Source organism: Microcaecilia unicolor, chromosome 1 (genome assembly GCF_901765095.1).
Source record: "Microcaecilia unicolor chromosome 1, aMicUni1.1, whole genome shotgun sequence".
NCBI classification, from domain to species: domain Eukaryota; kingdom Metazoa; phylum Chordata; class Amphibia; order Gymnophiona; family Siphonopidae; genus Microcaecilia; species Microcaecilia unicolor.
In genome coordinates, this window is record NC_044031.1 from 247,293,867 (window position 1) to 247,312,610 (window position 18,744).

Consider the following 18,744-nt stretch of genomic DNA (forward strand, 5'->3'; position numbering starts at 1 on the left):
GCCAAGCGACAGCCCAGAACTCTTAATGATTTAGAGATGATCTGCAAAGAGGAGGGACCAAAATTCCTCCTGACATGTGTGCAAACCTCATCATCAACTACAGAAGACGTCTGACCGCTGTGCTTGCCAACAAGGGTTTTGCCACCAAGTATTAGGTCTTGTTTGCCAGAGGGATCAAATACTTATTTCCCTCTGCAGAATGCAAATAAATTCATATAACTTTCCACAATGTGATTTTCCGGATTTAATTTGTGATGTGCTATCTCTCACTGTTACCAATAGTAGATACAAGATATGCACTATGTAACAAATTGGGATATTTATTTATACTGTATTTCTTAATTTTTATATAGGTTGATTCATGACCCCTGATGTAGGCAGCTGTAGCCATTGAAACACGGCCCGTGTTGGGTCTTTGTTGATGGAATTTACCACCTGATTTTGTCCTAGCTCTTGTACAATATTCCTGCATAGGGAAAGGAATGGCCAGTAGGAAGAAGGAGGTGATGTCCCTGTATAAGACTCTGGTGAGATCTCATTTAGAATATTGTGTCGCTGAAAATCAGTAGCTGGCCCTGGTGAGTGGCACCTCTCCAGGTATGAACTCCTACCTGGATAAATGCCACTGAATATTGACCCCTTGGATTGTGAGTCCTCCAGGGACAGGAAAATATCTACTGTACCTAAACGTGACATACCTTGAGCTACTAAGAAATGTGTGAGCTAAATCCAACTTCTTTCACTTCCCTTACAAATCATGAAAACAGGAAACATGAGAAAAACAAAGGAACGGTAAATGTTTTCCTGATTGCTATGTGGTTTGCCTACATTAAATATATCATTTTTATTAACTCTTGAGAAGGCTTGGCAGATTTAGCACCAGGAGGAGATAGTTATTTAAGAGAGACTAACCTCATTCTTCAGATTTCGGGCCAAGAAGTGTTCAGCTACATGGGCTGGGAGCACATTTTCCAGCAACACTCGATTCAGATTCTCCATGGTCTCAATTTCCTCACGCTCTTTCTTAAACTTGTTCTTCCATAGGAAGTCTAACCTACAGTAATATTCATTCTGTTACAAGAGGACACAGAGGTAAAGAAAAGATAGGCATCTTGTCCTGGAAGAGTCCAAGTAAAGAGACAATAGAAACACAGAGCACTCTCATTGTAAGGCTTTCATCACTCAGGTTTCTTTCAAGTTATCTATGATATCAGAAACACAGAACACTCTCATTGTGAGGCTTTCATAAGTACATAAGTAGTGCCATACTGGGAAAGACCAAAGGTCCATCTAGCCCAGCATCCTGTCACCGACAGTGGCCAATCCAGGTCAAGGGCACCTGGCACGCTCCCCAAACGTAAAAACATTCTAGACAAGTTATACCTAAAAATGCGGAATTTTTCCAAGTCCATTTAATAGCGGTCTATGGACTTGTCCTTTAGGAATCTATCTAACCCCTTTTTAAACTCCGTCAAGCTAACCGCCCGTACCACGTTCTCCGGCAACGAATTCCAGAGTCTAATTACACGTTGGGTGAAGAAAAATTTTCTCCGATTCGTTTTAAATTTACCACACTGTAGCTTCAACTCATGCCCTCTAGTCCTAGTATTTTTGGATAGCGTGAACAGTCGCTTCACATCCACCCGATCCATTCCACTCATTATTTTATACTTTTTCTTTTTTCTTTGCTCAGGTTTCTTTATCTATGACAACTGAAACTCTCCATTGCCTCCGGTTCCAACTAAGAGGTAGAGGTACTAATTATGCTATTGTAATACCGCATGCTAATGCCGATTAATACATGTTATTTTATCGCAGGTCCCATTTTATGTGTACTAATGCTGTTAACATGCATTATTAATAATGCAAGTTAACAGCATTAGCACACTGTAATGCAGTACCACATGTTAGCAAGTGGGAAATAGTTTGCTTAGCATTCCTCAAATATTTAGGACAGTTCTATTTTGATTGCAATTTTATAATACTGTTACATGCTGCTATTATTGCAGCATCCCTTTTTTCACTGCATTCATTAAGTAGTTCTGTATCTTACGTCCACGCTATTCCAGCTGGGAACAAACATTAGATGAAAGTCAAAGTGATGCTCTATTGTAATTAACAAGTGAGACAGACAGCAGCAGATACAGGAGCACAGTAGCTGACATATGATATGGCAATGTGCAGAGGTATGCTCAATTAGGCTATGCAAAATCAAATCATAATGCTATCACACACCCCATACATCACAACAAGCACTTACATTTGTTTCATTATAAGAGGGAGTGAACTCTACTGGAAATATGGGATTCTAAATTATTAAATTATTATGGAAACAAAGATCTGATACAGAAACATAGTTTCAAGAAGAAGGTGTAAAAGGAGGATTCTATCTTCTATAACACCTTTCTGGACCACAGACGTTTTAATTCACAGCTTGTACGATTAGAATCTTTTTTCAAAACACAAACCTTTTATTTTTTAACTAGAATATTATAGAGATAATTTTAGAACCTTTGCATGGCATATCCATGTATAACTTACAGCATTTATACGTATGGATTGTACACATGTGTAAATGAAATTTCAGCTAGCCTGGAACAAACAGATTTAAAGGCCATCTAGCCCAATATCCTGCTTCCAACAGTGGCCAATCCAGGTCACAAGTATCTGGCAGAAACCCAAATGGTAGCAACATTTCATGCTACCAATCCCAGGGCAACCAGTGGCTTCCCCTGTATCTATCTCAATAGTTTTCTAGAAGTAATGTATGCAATTGTGAATCCTGCCCATGCTCCATCCAGACTCTGCCTATTTGTATGCCTACTGGTAAAATATACACTATGTAAGATATGTATATTTATTTATTTATTGGGATTTATTAACCGCCTTTATGAAGAGATTCACCCAAGGCAGTGTATAGTAGGTACAGTTAAACATCAGCTTTATAATTCTGTTAACAGCATAACAATAGCAAAATATACAAGTATAAATACAATGAAAGATTAAAACTTGAAAACTGCAGATTGAAACCTAATAGGATTACCATGAAAAAGGATCAAAAATACACACATTTAATAGCACTGAAATTTAAATAACAGAGATATAATAAGATGTAAGCATAATAGTGATAGAATATCTAATAAGCATACAATTCAAACAACATTGCTATGATACTAATGCTTTTCTACAATACAGATTACCATATAGCTGGTATAGATTTACGGAATTATGTTTATGTGGAATTTTGGCATTTGCACGTGTAGTGCACACATACATGACTATATTTATTCTAAGCACTTATGCACGTATTTAGCAAATAAATATTAGTATGCACTTTACAGATTTATCTTGCAAAAAGAAAACAAGTATAATTCCTAAATTTTCTGTCGGTTTTTGAACCTCTGACAAGGTTTGTATAAAGTTTCAGCCAAGGCTCAATTTGAGTGATTGAGAAGGTAATTCTGGTAAAATCCTACCTTAGTATTCCCCCCCCCCCCCCCCCCCCCCCCCCCGCTTAAAATGGAAAAAAAAATACATTTGGGGTTTTTACTGCTTTACTGGCTGCACTTATATTTACAAGACTCCTTTAAGTATCAAGTTTATTAAAATGTACTACCCCGCCTTCCGGAAACCATCAAGACAGTTCACAATCTATAATAAAGTGGGGGGGGGGGGAAGAAAGACGTAATATAACTCAGGACATGATACAATAGGAAAAGAAGAATAGAACTACAATCTCAATAGGAAAGGGGTAAAATGATAGGGAAATTCTACATTGACGGCCTATCAGAACTGCAGTTTTAGAGAAAGTGTATTATTGATAGGCATCTGTGAAAAGGTAAGTTTTAAGGTCGGCTTTGAATGTTGTAACTGAAGACTGCAATCTTAGGGCTCTGTTTACTAAGCTGCACTGTAGACGCACAAACTATATAGCGTGTGCTAAAAATTAGCACGTGCTAATGCTAGAGACACCCATAGGAATGTAATGGGTGTCTCTATCATTAGCGTGTTAATTTTTAGCGCACTCCAAAAAATTTGCACACTTACAGCACAACATAGTAAACAGGGCCCTTAGTGATCTGGAAAGGGCATTCCATATCTGGGTGTTGTTATTGACCTGTTATCTTTTCAAGAACACATCACCACAGTTATGAAAAAATGGTTTTTCATCCTTCGACAAAGTCATACTATTAGGCACTTTTTGATGAAACAGCCTTGCACAATTTAATTCAGACACGACTTATTTAGAGATTTGATTACTGTAATGCACTTTATGCAGGCATAATGGGCTGAAATCAAAAATGCCTTCAAGCATTTCAGAATACAGCCATTAGACAAACCCCTAAATTTTGACTCAGTAACGCCTTAACTTATACCACCTATGAGCCAAATATTCAATACCAGTGCCCGGATTAAGCCTGGCATTGAGTATCTGGGTCAGATTCAGTTTGTGGTGGTCAGTACCTTTAAATTCACTGATTGCTGTGGGCTCACTATTAGGAGAATTATTCTTACTGGGAGTTCCCCATTTCCTTATTTGAGTAGGACATTTGGGAGCATTTCTATAACTTGGTGACCAAGTTAGGCACCTAGATGTGGGGTGCTGAACACAAATTCTATAAGAACATCAGGGCGCCAAGATTCCATTACAGAGTACCAGTGTAAATTGGCATCTATGCACTGACAATTAGGCACTCACTTACGCTGTGTCAATCAAGGGCGTAGCCAGACTTCGGCGGGAGGGGGGGGGGTCCAGAGCCTGAGGTGAGGGGGACAGGGAGAGAGGAGAAATTGATGAACATGGATGGGAGGGGAGGGCATGGGGAGAGAAGAGAAATTGCTGGAGATGGAGAGGAGGGCAGAGGAGAGAGGAGAATTGCTGGACATGGATGGATGGAGGGGCAGGGGAGAGAGGAGAATTGCTGGATATGGATGGATGGAGGAGAAGGCAGGGGAGAATGGAGTTGCTGGACATGGATGGATGGATGGAGGGGAGGGAAGACAGGAAGGAGATGCACATGGATGGAGGGGAGGGAAGAGAGGAGAAATGCTGGACATGGATGGAGTGGAGGGCAGGGAAGAGAGTAGAAATGTTGGACAAGGATGGAGGGGAGGGAAGACAGAGGAAGTAGATGCACATGGATGGAAGAGAGGGGAGTGAGGAGAAATGCTGGATATGGATGGAGGGAAAACTGCTGAATTTAAGGGCTGGATTGGAACACTTTGATAGCAGATGCTGAAACTGGAGGAAGGATAGGGACAGGGCTACAGATGGTAGACAGGACGCATAAGGACACAGGAGGATGGTGGACATGGTGAGTGAAAAAAATCTCAAATGGAAAGAAGACACTGCATAAAACAGAAGACACTGGGACCAAAGCGAATAGAAAAACTAAATGCTCAGACTACAAAGGTAGAAAAAAGTATTTTATTCAGAATTTATTAATTGGAATATGTCAGTTTTTGGAAATGTGCATCTGTGATATTTTGCATGTAAGTTTCAATTTCTCTAGTATTGCTGCATGCCAAGTCTGACTTCTGGAGGTAACTTTCCAGTTCAGCATTTTGCCTTCATATTTTTTGATTTCTAGTTCCCTGCGTCATGTGTTTTTCATGTGTGATCAAGGTACAATATTTTGCTAGCGTGTAGTATTTGCATCCCTTTTTTGTTTTTTTTTCACGAGGTAGTGTATTGTTGTTTTAGAGCCCGGTGTAATTACAGTGCTGCCTTTCCACGCATAAGGTTGTAGCTCATCCTGTCCTTGGAATTAGTGCTCATATGGTTTGGTAAGGTTATGAGTGTGTTTTTCCATAAGTTTGTGTATAGCATATTGCAGTGGAAAGATTGTGTGTTGGCCTTACTGAGGTGGCACCAAAACATCAGAAAGGGTTTTAGAGCCTAATTCATGACACACTACCTCTTGAAGGATCTACATATAGAGCCTTTGCATTTCTAAGGTCAACAGTGACATGGTATGGGAAAGGGGGTGGGGAAATACTACTGGAGAGGAAGAGGGAGTGCTGGGTAAGGATGAAAGAAGGAAGGGAGAAAGAGCTGGCTTTTTTGGGAATAACCATAATGAATATGTATGAGATATCTCATACATGTTCATTATGGTTATTCCCAAAGAAGCCAGCTCTTTCTCCCTTCCTCCTCCATATTAGTATATTCATTTGCATATCTATCTATCTATCTATCTATCTATACACAAATTAATATGCTAATATGCCCCGCTCCATCCTTTGCCCCCCCCCCCCCAAATGAAACAGTCAAACTACGCCCATGCGGACAAGTTGTTGGCCATGCTTTATTCTAGGGCTTTCTTAATCTGACCTGGTGATCCCAGTCAATTGGGCTTTCAGAATATCCACAATGCATATGCATGAGATATACCTACATAAATTATGGACTGTGCATATAGGATATGTGCACTGTGGATATCCTGAGAATCTGACTGGCTGTGTAGGGTCACCAGGATATGTTCAAGAAACCCTGCATTACTCATTCATAAGGCATAGAACACTGGTAAAAATACATAGACAAAGCTGATGACAAAATTTTTCATTTCCTACCTGTCTACCCAGAACCAGTAGGGTAATAAAGAATATAAAGAGAGATACTGAACCCATTGTCTTCAGGTCCTTCAGTACCCCAGGCCTGAAAAACAAAATCAAGAGTTCACATTTAGAGACATATTAAACTTGAACAATGTTGTTTTAATCTTAGCTTTCTTGATTTTACTTCCTTGAGGGTAATTTTATAAAGGTTTTTTTTTTCACTTTTGCTTTACATGCAGAAAAGAATTTTTATAAAGCTGCATCACTATATATACACATACCTGTGCTGAAATGTAGGCAATCCTAGGGCATGTTTTTTTTGGGGGGGAGCAGGGGCAGAATTGCAATATACACACTTGTTTTACAAAATATGTGCATGATGTATAGAGCACATGCACCCACTTACGCCTTCTTCAGAGTTGGTAAACATTTATGTTTGAGAATTTATAAACTATTGGAGCTGGTACAGACTTTGAACATACATATGACAGTAGTTTGCTGTAGTACCCTAGTAACACTGCATCTGGGGGTCTAAAATTCCATCTATGCCCTTTAGAGCTCTCTGCGCCCCCTCCCCCCTTTCACTATTTTTCCCGACTGCATCCCCATGTGGGTTCTTACCACTTTTGAGTGAGATTAACATCTATAGAACCACTCACAAAGTCACTGCCAGACCATGCTGGCAAAGTCCTTCCTTTTGCTAGGTATGTAAAATAACTTCTCTATCTGACCCTTCTTCAGCTGGATCAGTAGGAGGGTGTAGCCTCTCCAAAACTGAGCTATCTTGCCCATGGAGCCATTTTACCTGGGTACCTGTACATTAGTGCACATCATGTAAAATGTGTGCATGTACATTTGAATATATGTACTATTCACCAGTAGTTATATATTTTTATAAAATACAAATGTTCATTTAGCCAGCCCTCTTCTTCCCTTAGTCCATTCTCTCAACCCTATATCAACCCCACCTCCTGTTCATCCTTGTCTGAAATCACTGAAGAGGAAACTGCACATCTTCTTTCCTCCTCAAAACTAACTACCTGTTCCTCTGATCCTATTCCCACCCATCTACTTAGCACTATCTCTCCTACTGTCATCCATTTAATGTCATATCCCCACCTCCTGTTCATCCTTGTCTGAAATCACTGAAGAGGAAACTGCACATCTTCTTTCCTCCTCAAAACTAACTACCTGTTCCTCTGATCCTATTCCCACCCATCTACTTAGCACTATCTCTCCTACTGTCATCCATTTAATGTCATATCCTCAATCTTTCACTTTCCACTGCAACTGATCCTGATGCCTTCAAACATGCCGTAGTCACACCACTCCTCAAAAAACTTTCATTGGACCCTACCTGTCCTTCCAACTATCGTCCCATCTCTCTCCTCCCTTTCCTGTCTAAGATACTTGAACGTGCCGTTCAATGCAGTTGTCTTGACTTTCTTTCATCCCAAGCTATTCTTGATCCACTTCAATCTAGTTTTCACCCTCTTCATTTAACTGAAGCAGCACTTGCTAAAGTCTCCAATGACCTGTTCCTGGCCAGATCCAAAGGTCTATATTCTATACTCATCCTTCTCGATCTATCTGCTGCTTTTGACACTGTTGATCACAGCCAATTCCTTGATACACTGTCCTCACTTGGATTTCAGGGCTCCATTCTTTCCTGGTTTTCTTCTTATCTCTCCCAGCGTACCTTTAGTGTATACTCTAGTGGATCCTCCTCTACTTCTATCCCACTGTCAGTTGGTGTACCTCATGGATCTGTCCTGGGACCTCTTCTTTTCTCCATCTATACTTCTTCCCTTGGCACTCTGATCTCATCCCATGGTTTTCAGTATCATCTTTACGCTGATGACTCCCAGATCTACCTCTCCACACCAGAAATCTCAGCAGGAATCCAGGCCAAAGTATCAGCCTGCCTGTCTGACATTGCTGCCTGGATGTCTCAGTGCCATCTGAAACTAAACATGACCAAGACTGAGCTTCTCATCTTTCCCCCTAAATCAACCTCTCCTCCTCCCCCATTCTCTATTTCTGTGGATAACACTCTCATCCTTCCTGTCTCATCAACTCGTAACCTTGGGGTCATCTTCGACTCCTCCCTCTCCTTCTCTGCACATATTCAACAGACTGCTAAAACCTGTTGTCTCTTTCTCTATAATATCACCAAAATTCATCCTTTCCTTTCTGAGCACACTACTAGAACCCTTATCCACACTCTTATCACCTCTTGCTTAGACTATTGCAACTTGCTTCTCACAGGTCTCCCAGTAAGCCATCTCTCTCCCCTTCAATCTGTACAAAATTCTGTTGCACGATTTATATTCTGCCAATGTCGCTATGCTCATATTAGCCCTCTCCTCAAGTCACTTCATTGGCTCCCTATCCATTTCCGCATACAGTTCAAACTCCTCTTATTGACTTACAAGTGCATTCACTCTGCAGCTCCTCAGTACCTTTCCACTCTTATCTCTCCCTACAGTCCTCCCCAGGAACTCCGTTCACTGAGTAAATCTCTCTTATCTGCATCCTTCTCTTCCACTAACTGCAAATTCCATTCCTTTTATCTTGCTGCACCATATGCCTGGAAGAGACTTCCTGAGCCAGTATGTCAAGCTCCATCTTTGGCTATCTTCAAATCTAGTTTAAAAGCCCAATTTTTTGATATCGCTTTTAATTCCTAACCCTTACTCACTTGTTCAGCACTCATTTTTATCATTCCCACCTTTTTTAATTCCCTTATTTCTTATTTGTCCTGTTTGTCTGTCCTACTTAGATTGTAAGCTCTTTCAAGCAGGAACTGTCTATGTCCAGTGTATAGTGCTACGTACGTCTAGTAGCACTATAGAAATGATAAGTAGTAGTAGTAGTAGTAAAATATCTATTCTAGTGAAAAGACACATTTGGTTCAAAAATGGCCAGATCAGATTGGGGGTTCTGATGGAGTAAGTTCCCCACATAAATGGACCAATTTATTTCTATAGGAGAAACATAGCAGTTAGGCATCTGCATGCAAGGCGGGGCATGAACATTCTGGACTTCCTTTTATAAGTTAAGATCACATTTTATTATTACTACAGATACACACAGCAATACAACTCTATGACTAAGAGATAGCGAGCCATGTTGAAATATATTTTGGAGAGACTCAGAAAAAGCTTCAGTACATTTCCTGGGAAGGTTGATTCTCACCCTGACCAATAGGTAGGATTGAAACATTGGACAGCTGGATTTAGGCTGAAAAAAATAATAGGCCAGAAGGAAAAGCTTGCACATTTTTTTTTGTCTTTTCTCATTTGGTTCTTGACATTCTGGTTAAGAAAATAAGTTTCCTTCAAGCTGCAGAAAACTAAACTGCAAACAATGAGCTCAATAACAGCCATTGTAATCACTGAGACCTACAGTCAGGAACAACTATAACTACTGAACTATGGACTTAGCAGGATTGCTACCCCTGGGAACAGAAATTCCTTTCAACAAAGAAGATACTCTGGAATTTTGAAGTATCACTGTTCAAGAGGGTGGATGGCAGTTTTGCCTATGTTACTTCTGAAGAGGTGAAATGTTATTAACAAAGTTCCTGGTGGGAGAGGTCCAGATAGGAATGAAATGAGTAGAGTGGGCTTAACCATTAGGCAAGACGAGGCAGTTATTTAAAGTGGCAGCTTCTGGGTGGTGAGAGAGCAACAAAGAGCCTCTGTAAAACAAAGCAAAACAATATGGTGGCAATTCTCTAAATTGGCACCTCATTTTTGGTCAGCTATTCTATAAACTTGGCACACTATTTGAACCTTAATTTAGTCATCAGCTTATAGAATTGCTTTTAATATCATAATAGGCACATACACACAAAAACATTTAATATTTACACCTATAATGTTCTCGTCCCGCCGTCCAATTCAAAAAGACCCTCCTCCCACTCTTCACTTCTTTTACCTGGCCTCTCTCCCCGCCCCTCCCCTCCCCCTCTTCCTCTTAACCCTTTGCTTGCCTATCCTATCTTTTCCTGCCCTCCCTCTCCCTCTGCTCCTCCCCCCCATCGCTGCCCTCGCTGGCTGTCGGCCCGGTTGTGCCCAGCACCCCTTTAACGAGTGTGGCTGGGTTCTTTCTATAAATTGGCACCTCATTTTTGGTCAGCTATTCTATAAACTCGGCACACTATTTGAACCTTAATTTAGTCATCAGCTTATAGAATTGCTTTAAATATCATAATAGGCACATACAAACACAAAAACAACATTTAATATTTACACCTATAATGTCCAATTACGCATTTTCCAGAAAACAGGAAGGCAACTGGTTCACAAATGACAGACCGGCAAAAAGAGAGCAAACCCAAGAAAAAGGGATATTCCAAAAAGTAGTTTATTTTCACAATAACATGTGAGGGATTCACTCAGACACAGGGCTGCCTCAGAGGCAATGATACCAGATCAAGATTGGCCTCACAAGCACAAACCTAGTAAGAGCTTGCGTCTCACCCTCTATTTTAGAGTTTGTTGTGACATTCCAATTATGCATTTTTACAGAATTATAGTGTTGAGATGATCACAATTTCAAGTTCAATTATCAAAGTCTTGGTTGGGGAGAGAAAAATCTACGTATATCCACTGTACACAGAAAAGATATCAAAGGGATGAACTTTTAAAATATGCATATACTTCCCATTTTACAAGGGAAATATAAATATGTTAAAAAAACCTCCCCATTTGCATTTATTTCTCCTTTGAATCATGCATAAGTATGAGCTACCTACTTATTTGGATCTGGTAGTTTGAGAGGTGAGGGGAGGGGGGGTTATTGTGCTTGTTTCTATGGCAATAAAAACACCTAAAAAAAACAAAAAATTGAGGTTTAGAACTCAGGTCCTTTATTGGCTCCACTTTCCTTGTGTAATTTGAGAAACACAGCACTCATACATATATTTGCTGGAACTTATCATGTAAGATACAAAATTGGTATACACACACACACACATGTAAAACCCTGAGTGAAGTCCCTCTTGCATTTTTTAAAATGGCTGTTCCCACTGTATGTGCTGGAAAATGCATGTGTACTTCTACATATCCTTAAATGTATTTTACAATACCCAAAACATTCTGAATGCCCTTATTTGGATATGTCCCTTCTCTGACCTATGCAACATGGAGATTAAAACATCTTTCAAAGTCCAAATGAATTAGTGACTTTCTATTTTATTCTATTTTTGTCTTATATACCACACAATATTCCAATTTCTCAGTGGCTTACAGTTCAAGAGGATCTCAACAAAAGAAGGATATACATTCAATCAACTGCATAGTCTGAAATCCTGAATACCCAGTTAATTGTCAAACACATAAGTCTTTAACAATCTTTGAAGAAGCAAATACGATGGTATGTGTTCAATTTTTACAGGTAGTATATTCCAAACCTCACAGAGCTTGCATAAAGAGATTTTAGTTGCATGGTTTTAAGATAGGATAACCCAGTTGCAGTGTTCTGGAAAAACAGAGATTTCGTCCCTGAGAAGATGTTACAAGTAGTTCTTCTTTGCTATCTGAATTTGAACCATAAATGGATTCATAAATCAGACATTATTTTAAATCTAATACGTTGTTGACCTGACAACCAGTCAAGACCTTTCATAATAGGTGAAACATGATCAAATTGACCCAAACCAAAACTCAATCTTATTGTAGTCGCTTCAACCAAAGCATTACTGTGCAAAGAGTTACAATAGTCCAACTGGGGTAAGAGTATCACCTGCACTAAACTTCTGAAATTATTTTGATGTAATGAGGACCTATGTATGCCCGTAATTGATCTATCATATGTCAGTTTAGAATCCAGTATAATCCCTAAAACTTTTGAATGGGCCATAAGGAACCCTGTAGCAATTCTAATTGGCCGGGGGCGTTTATCCAATACTTGTTGTATAATGTCCAGTGCTGCATTTTGTGGAATAACCGTGTATAATGACATCACATCTAGGGTGGCCAGCCTTACTTCTTGTGACCCAATTAAAGTTGAAATTTCCTGAAGATCCACTAGGAACTGTCATGTCTCTTAAATATGAAGGTATTTTGAATACCTCAAGACGTAGAAATTCATCCAAAAAGCACGATATTTGCTTTATATGAATATCATGCTTTATCACTATCATGTAACCAAGATCCTTATGCAATACTAAATGTCTATTTTCTTATGTATTTCCACTACTCATGATGTATTGTAAGCCACATTGAGCCTGCAAAGAGGTGGGAAAATGTGGGATATAAATGCAATAAATAAATAAATAAATAAATAAAGGTAAGTGAACTATACAATATTAATTGTAAAGAAGTAAATGTGATATAAGGAAAACACATATTGAAGAAAATCTAAATTAGCACTTGAAAGGTAGCAAAACACTATAATAAAGAAAACCGGTGAAGACAGGAAGGGTGGCAGCCGAGAAAATACACAGCTCCACCTCACCGTTGAACTGAGGACTTAAAAAAAAAACAAAAAAATATTTTTTCAAACATAAGTTTGGTAGCATATAGGCATCTCAGTACTATTAGTACTATTATAAGGTTCAAAGAATGAGTGACACTCTTGGTGATATTAGTTTGTGAAACTGATAAATTTATGATATTTAGAGCATACTTTAGAAAGAAAAATGAGATTTTTTTTGTGGGCAGAAATTGCAGGTTTTCCCTGATGTGGCTAGAGACACCCAGGTGAAATGGAAGATGTTTTTAGAATTAAAACTGCGCTTGTTGGCCATGGGAGCTTCCTTAAAAAAAAAAAAATTCCATGCACGTTTAATTAAACACAATGTTTATTTTCCTGGTTTTTTTTAAGTCCTGATAAATTAGAGCGATTTATATTGGATAAGACCCACCTATCTGATAGAATGTAGATGGAAATAACTATAAATTAGTGATACATATATAAGAAGTTATGATACAATATGGTGTTATTTTCTTTTCCTTCTTTTTATATATATCTGATGTAGCTCCTTTGATGTGGCTTGGAAAATGTATTTGTTTAATTAGTGTGGATGTTGATTCCTCTTTCTCTGTGTTATCTGTTTGAAAATGCCTTTGTTTCTATTTTGAAACATATAAATAAAGAATTTAAAAAAATAAACATGTTGTAGTCAGCTTTGTTCTTAGACAGGTTTGGCAATTCTGGGAATGCTTTGGGACAGAAGTAGCTGTGAAGAGTCTTTCCCATCTGTAAGCTAGTAGTAGTGGACTGAGTGGGGGAAAGGAAAAAGAGAATAACTTGCTCTTTGCACTCATGTGTCCCTAGAATTAATGAGTTGTGAGAAATGTATAATATTTTCTTTCCTGTTAACAAGGCAAGACATAGGAATTATGTGGAAAGGTTCCTTGAAGTGGACAGCCGGAAACAAAAATTTCCAAAAATTTCCTAAATTGAAGATGACATCTCTATAGTCGACGACCTAATTTATGCTACAACTCATTTTATCACTTAGAAACCTCTATGCAATGCCATAATGCATTACTCTGTACCAGAGCCGTAGCGAGGGGAGCTGACACCCGGGGCGAGTCGCCGCTGCGCACCCCCCCCCGGGTGCAGCACGGCGCACACTTCTCCCCCGAAGCGCATACCTCCCCCCCCGGAGCGCATACCTGTGGCGAGGGACGGGCGGGAGGGCCGATCCGCCCCGACTGCACGTTGCTGGGGTGTGTCGGCTCCGCGCTGATTCACTGCTCTCTCTGTCCCGGAACAGGAAGTAACCTGTTCCGGGGCAGAGAGGGCAGTGCACCAGCGCGGAGCCGACACCCCCCAGCAGCGTGCACCCGGGGCGGACCGCCCCCCCGACCCCCCTTCCTACGCCACTACTCTGTACCATGTATGTATGAACTTTGATGTAAAATCATTTGTATGCAATACCACAATGTATTCCTCTTTACCATGTATGTATACAACTAAATGTATTACCATTTGATATTCTGTACCCGGAAATGGCGATCGCCATCATGGCATAATGTAAGCCACATTGAGCCTGCAAATAGGTGGGAAAATGTGGGATACAAATGCTACAAATAAATAAATAAAAATCTGTTCTTTAGACTTATAAAGTCTTGGGTGTGAAGTTACTGATTGTGCTTTAAAGGTGCAGGACAGGCAATCTCTTAAGGATATCCCAGAGAGGGAGAGACTGCTGATACTGAGATGCCAGCATTGAGAGGGGACTCTCTCAGAATAGTAATAAGACAAAGGCAAGGTAACAGTGCTAAAGAGGTGTCTCCAGGGTAATTAAGAGGGGCATTTTTGATATGACGTCTAATTCTGATTTTGGACATTTTGCTGAGAACATCCACAAATCAAATATCAAACATAGGGTTCTTTTTACAAAGCTGCAGTACTGATTTCCGTTGCGGTAAATATGATGAAACCCATTCAATTGCTATGAGCTACATTGCATTTGCCGAGCAGAAATCAGTACCGCGGTTTTGTAAAAGGCGCCCATAGTGATTTTTGAACAACAAACTTTTTCAGGTACATTAGAAGGAGCAAGGTACTTCAGAAGGGTGATGATGCAAAGGGTGATGATACAGAGGAACTGAAAGCAGTGGCGTAGGAAGGGGGGGCGGTGGGGTGGTCCGCCCCGGGTGTACGCGCTGGGGGGGTGTCGGCTCCGCTGGTGCACTGCTCACTCTGCCCCGGAACAGGTTACTTCCTGTTCCGGGGCAGAGAAAGCAGGGAACCAACGGAGCCGACGCAGCTCCCAGAGACGACGTGCACTCGGCGGGGCAGAGCGCCAGCGGTAAAGATGCACTCCGGGGTGGGGGTGGGGTTGCATGCGCCGAGGGGGGGTGCGCCGTGCTGCACCCCGGGGGGGGGGGGGCAGCGGCGACCCGCCCAGGGTGTCAGCCGGCCTCACTACGCCGCTGACTGAAAGAAATCTCAGTGAACCTAGAAGACATACTGAACCAAATCAACAAATTAAAGAGTAGTAAATCACCTGGATCAGCTGGCATGCACCCTAGGGTATTGAAATTGCTGATCTGTTGTTAGTGATCTGTAATTTGTCATTAAAATCATCCAAAGTACCTGAAGACTGGAGGGTGGTCAATGTAACACTGATTTTTAAAAAGGGTTCCAGGAGACACACGATTTATTGAGTAAAAAAGATGTGCTTTCTGCCTCTTTGGGGATTCTACGTCTCAATTGCACTAATTCTGCCTGAAGTATCCCTCTTAAAGCTGCTTTGACCACCAGCTTTCCTAACCTGAAAGCCTATGGACAGAGAAAGAAAAAGCACATTCAGCAGAAGGTAAAATGGCGGATGCCATGCTTGTGACTGGCTCCGTGTTCATGGCGCAGCAGCTTTCATAAGTGACAGAGGTGGTGACGATAGCTGTGAAGCTCCGTCTTGCAAAGTTCTCAGGACAAACGGCAAACATCAAAACCTTGCTGGTGGATACCAACCAGTGTACCAGAGAATTGGAAACCTGTGTGTCCTCGCTGAAGGTCACCAGTGCAGGGACTACCCTGAGGCTAGTGGTGCTCAAAAAGCAACTCCAGGAACAAGCGGAAAAAATTGATGATTTAGAAAATTGCTCCCTAGAAGTAAATTTGTGTACTGTTGGATTTCCGGAGCAAGTGGCTGAATGGTCTTTGCAGTTCTGGAGCATTGGTTATCAGCTGAATTTGCCCTAACTGAAAGCGCAGGGCCTCTGTGGCTCGAGCGTGCACACCGAATTGGCTGCCAGCAAGAAGGGAGACAGAGGCCTTGGGTGGTGTTAGTCAAACTTCATAATTACTTACATAAAGTGGACATTTTACAAGGCTACAGACAAAAAATGAGACACGCTGCAATATGAACTAGAGCTAGTTAAAATATTTCAAGACTATTCTGCCTCCTTGCAAGAGAGGAGGAGGAAACAGTGGCGTACCTAGGGTAGTTGACACCCGGGGCCGGTCATTTTTTAACACCCCCCCCCTCCAAAATCTAGTACTAGGCATGCCGAGAATACAAAACACTCAGGACCTATAGAGCAATTCTAGCATACCATAAGCAGTAATTTCTACAAGTCACACAAGGAAAAGGAAAGCATCTTAAACACTACAGTGAGCACTAGAACATCAATTCACCTACTGTAAAACAAAACCAGGCAGAATAACACAGATTGTCCATCTTGCACAGTCAATGCCAACCGAAAACCATGTCTTTTTCACAAACAAAGATACACCCTAATCCACTATAGAATAAGCAATAATAAACTTTCTATTTAGACAAAAATTAAACTGAACCCCCAAGATGCCAGACTCTGCATACAATGCAACACCACAGAAACAGAAAATGTCCCCTAGTACTGTGCAAAACATAAAGACAGCAGATGTAAATTTGAAAAAACTAACAAGTACCAATCACCACTTTACAAATTAACAAATAGAAATAAAACAAATATAGAAAATAAAATAATACCATTTTATTGGACTAATACATTTAGCTTTCAGAGGCCAAAACATCCTTCCTCAGGTCAATACAGTATAGTGTTGTTACAATATCCTATCCGGACCTGAGGAAGGGGGTTTTGTTCTCCGAAAGTTAGCCAAAATGTATTAAAATTAGTCCAATAAAAAGATTATCTTGTTTACATGTTCTATTATAAACATTAACACAGCTACAATACTACTTTATCCTAAAGCAAAAAAAATAAAAATATATATTTTATTTACAGTTTGTTGTCTCTGGTTTCTGCTTTCCTCATCTTCTTTTTACTGTCTTCCTTCCATCCAGCATCTGTCTTTCTTCTCTCTCTGCCATCCAGTGTCTGCCCTCTCTGCTGTCCCCTCCATCCAATGTCTGCCCTCTCTCCCATCTACATCTGCCCTCTATCTCTGCCCCTTCCATCCACCATCTGCCCCTGTCTGCCCTCTCTCTCTCCCCCTTCCATTCACTCTCTGCCCTTTCTATCGCTTCCATCCACTGTCTGCCCTTTCTCTCTGTCCGCTCAATCCACCATTTGCCCTCCCTCTCCCATCCATCTAGGGTCTGCCCTCCCTCTCACTCCCCCTTCCATCCAGGATCTGTCCCCTCTCTGCCCCTTTTTTCCAGCCCCTAGTTCCAGCCCCACTATCCCACCAGTCCCCAGTTTCAGCCCCAGTCCTTTTCTCCCACCAGTCCCGAGCTTTAGCCCCCAGCCACTTCTCCCTGTCCCCTTTTTAGCCCCCAGTTTCAACCCCACCCCTTTTCTGTCACCAGTCCTGAGCTTCAGCCCCAGCCACTTCTCCTTGTCTCCTTTTCAGCCCCCAGTCCCCACAATTTCAGCCCCTGCTGCCTTTCAGCCCCCAGTCCCAGTACTAGCCCCCTTATCACACCTACCCTCCTTCAGCCCCCAGTTTCAGCCACCTTCATCCACATGCCTTGCCCCCCTTTTCAGCCCGACCCATTCTCCCACCTGACCCAGGCATGCCCCATTTTCCATCATGACCCCTTCTCAGACCCCAGTTCCAGCCTCCTTCTCCCATTTGAGAGCCCCCTCCTCCCATCTGAGAACCCCTTCCCTCCTCCCATCTGAGAACCCCTCCCCACCCCTTCTCCCATCTGAGAACCCCCAGAACACCCCTCTTCTCTCCCATCTGAGAACCTCCTCCCCACCCCAGTCCCCTTCTCCCATATGAAAACCCCCTCCCCATCTAAGAACCCCCACAACACCCCTCTCCCATCTGAGAACCCCCTCCCCACCCCAGTCCCCTTCTCCCATATGAAAACCCCCTCCCCATGTGAGAACCCCCACAACACCCCTCTCCCATCTGAGAACCCCCTCCCCACTCAGTCCCCTTCTCCCATATGAAAACCCCCTCCCCATGTGAGAACCCCCACAATACCCCTCTCCCATCTGAGGACCCTGACTCTCCTGCTCTCACCCTACCTTTAAAAAAATTTTTTTGAAGCGTCGTTGCAGGCAGCGCCTCGCATCTGCCCTGCAGAAGTAAATCTTTCGCTTCAAAGTTCGTCGTCGTCGGACCTCACTATGTCCCGCCCTCGCGGAAATAGGAAGTTTCCTCAGAGGAGGGCGGGACATAGTGAGGCCCGACGACGACGAACTTCGAAGCGAAGAGATTTACTTCTGCAGGGCAGATGCGAGGCGCTGCCTGCAATGACGCTTCAAAAAAAATTTTTTTAAGGTAGGGTGGGAGCAGCGGGAGCGAAGCGGATCACCCCCCCCA

General features: G+C 41.7%; 1 protein-coding gene across 1 annotated transcript in view; it reads right to left on the reverse strand.

Moving 5' to 3' along the window:
- Nucleotides 1-18,744, reverse strand: part of ADCY2 (adenylate cyclase 2) — an 812,163-nt gene that overhangs the window by 59,668 nt on the left and 733,751 nt on the right. Inside the window, exons 19-20 of the mRNA XM_030205406.1 lie at nucleotides 6,574-6,658; nucleotides 913-1,071 (exon numbers count right to left, since the gene is read on the reverse strand). Coding sequence (XP_030061266.1) covers nucleotides 913-1,071; nucleotides 6,574-6,658 — 244 coding nt within the window. The remainder of the gene's footprint in view (nucleotides 1-912; nucleotides 1,072-6,573; nucleotides 6,659-18,744) is intronic.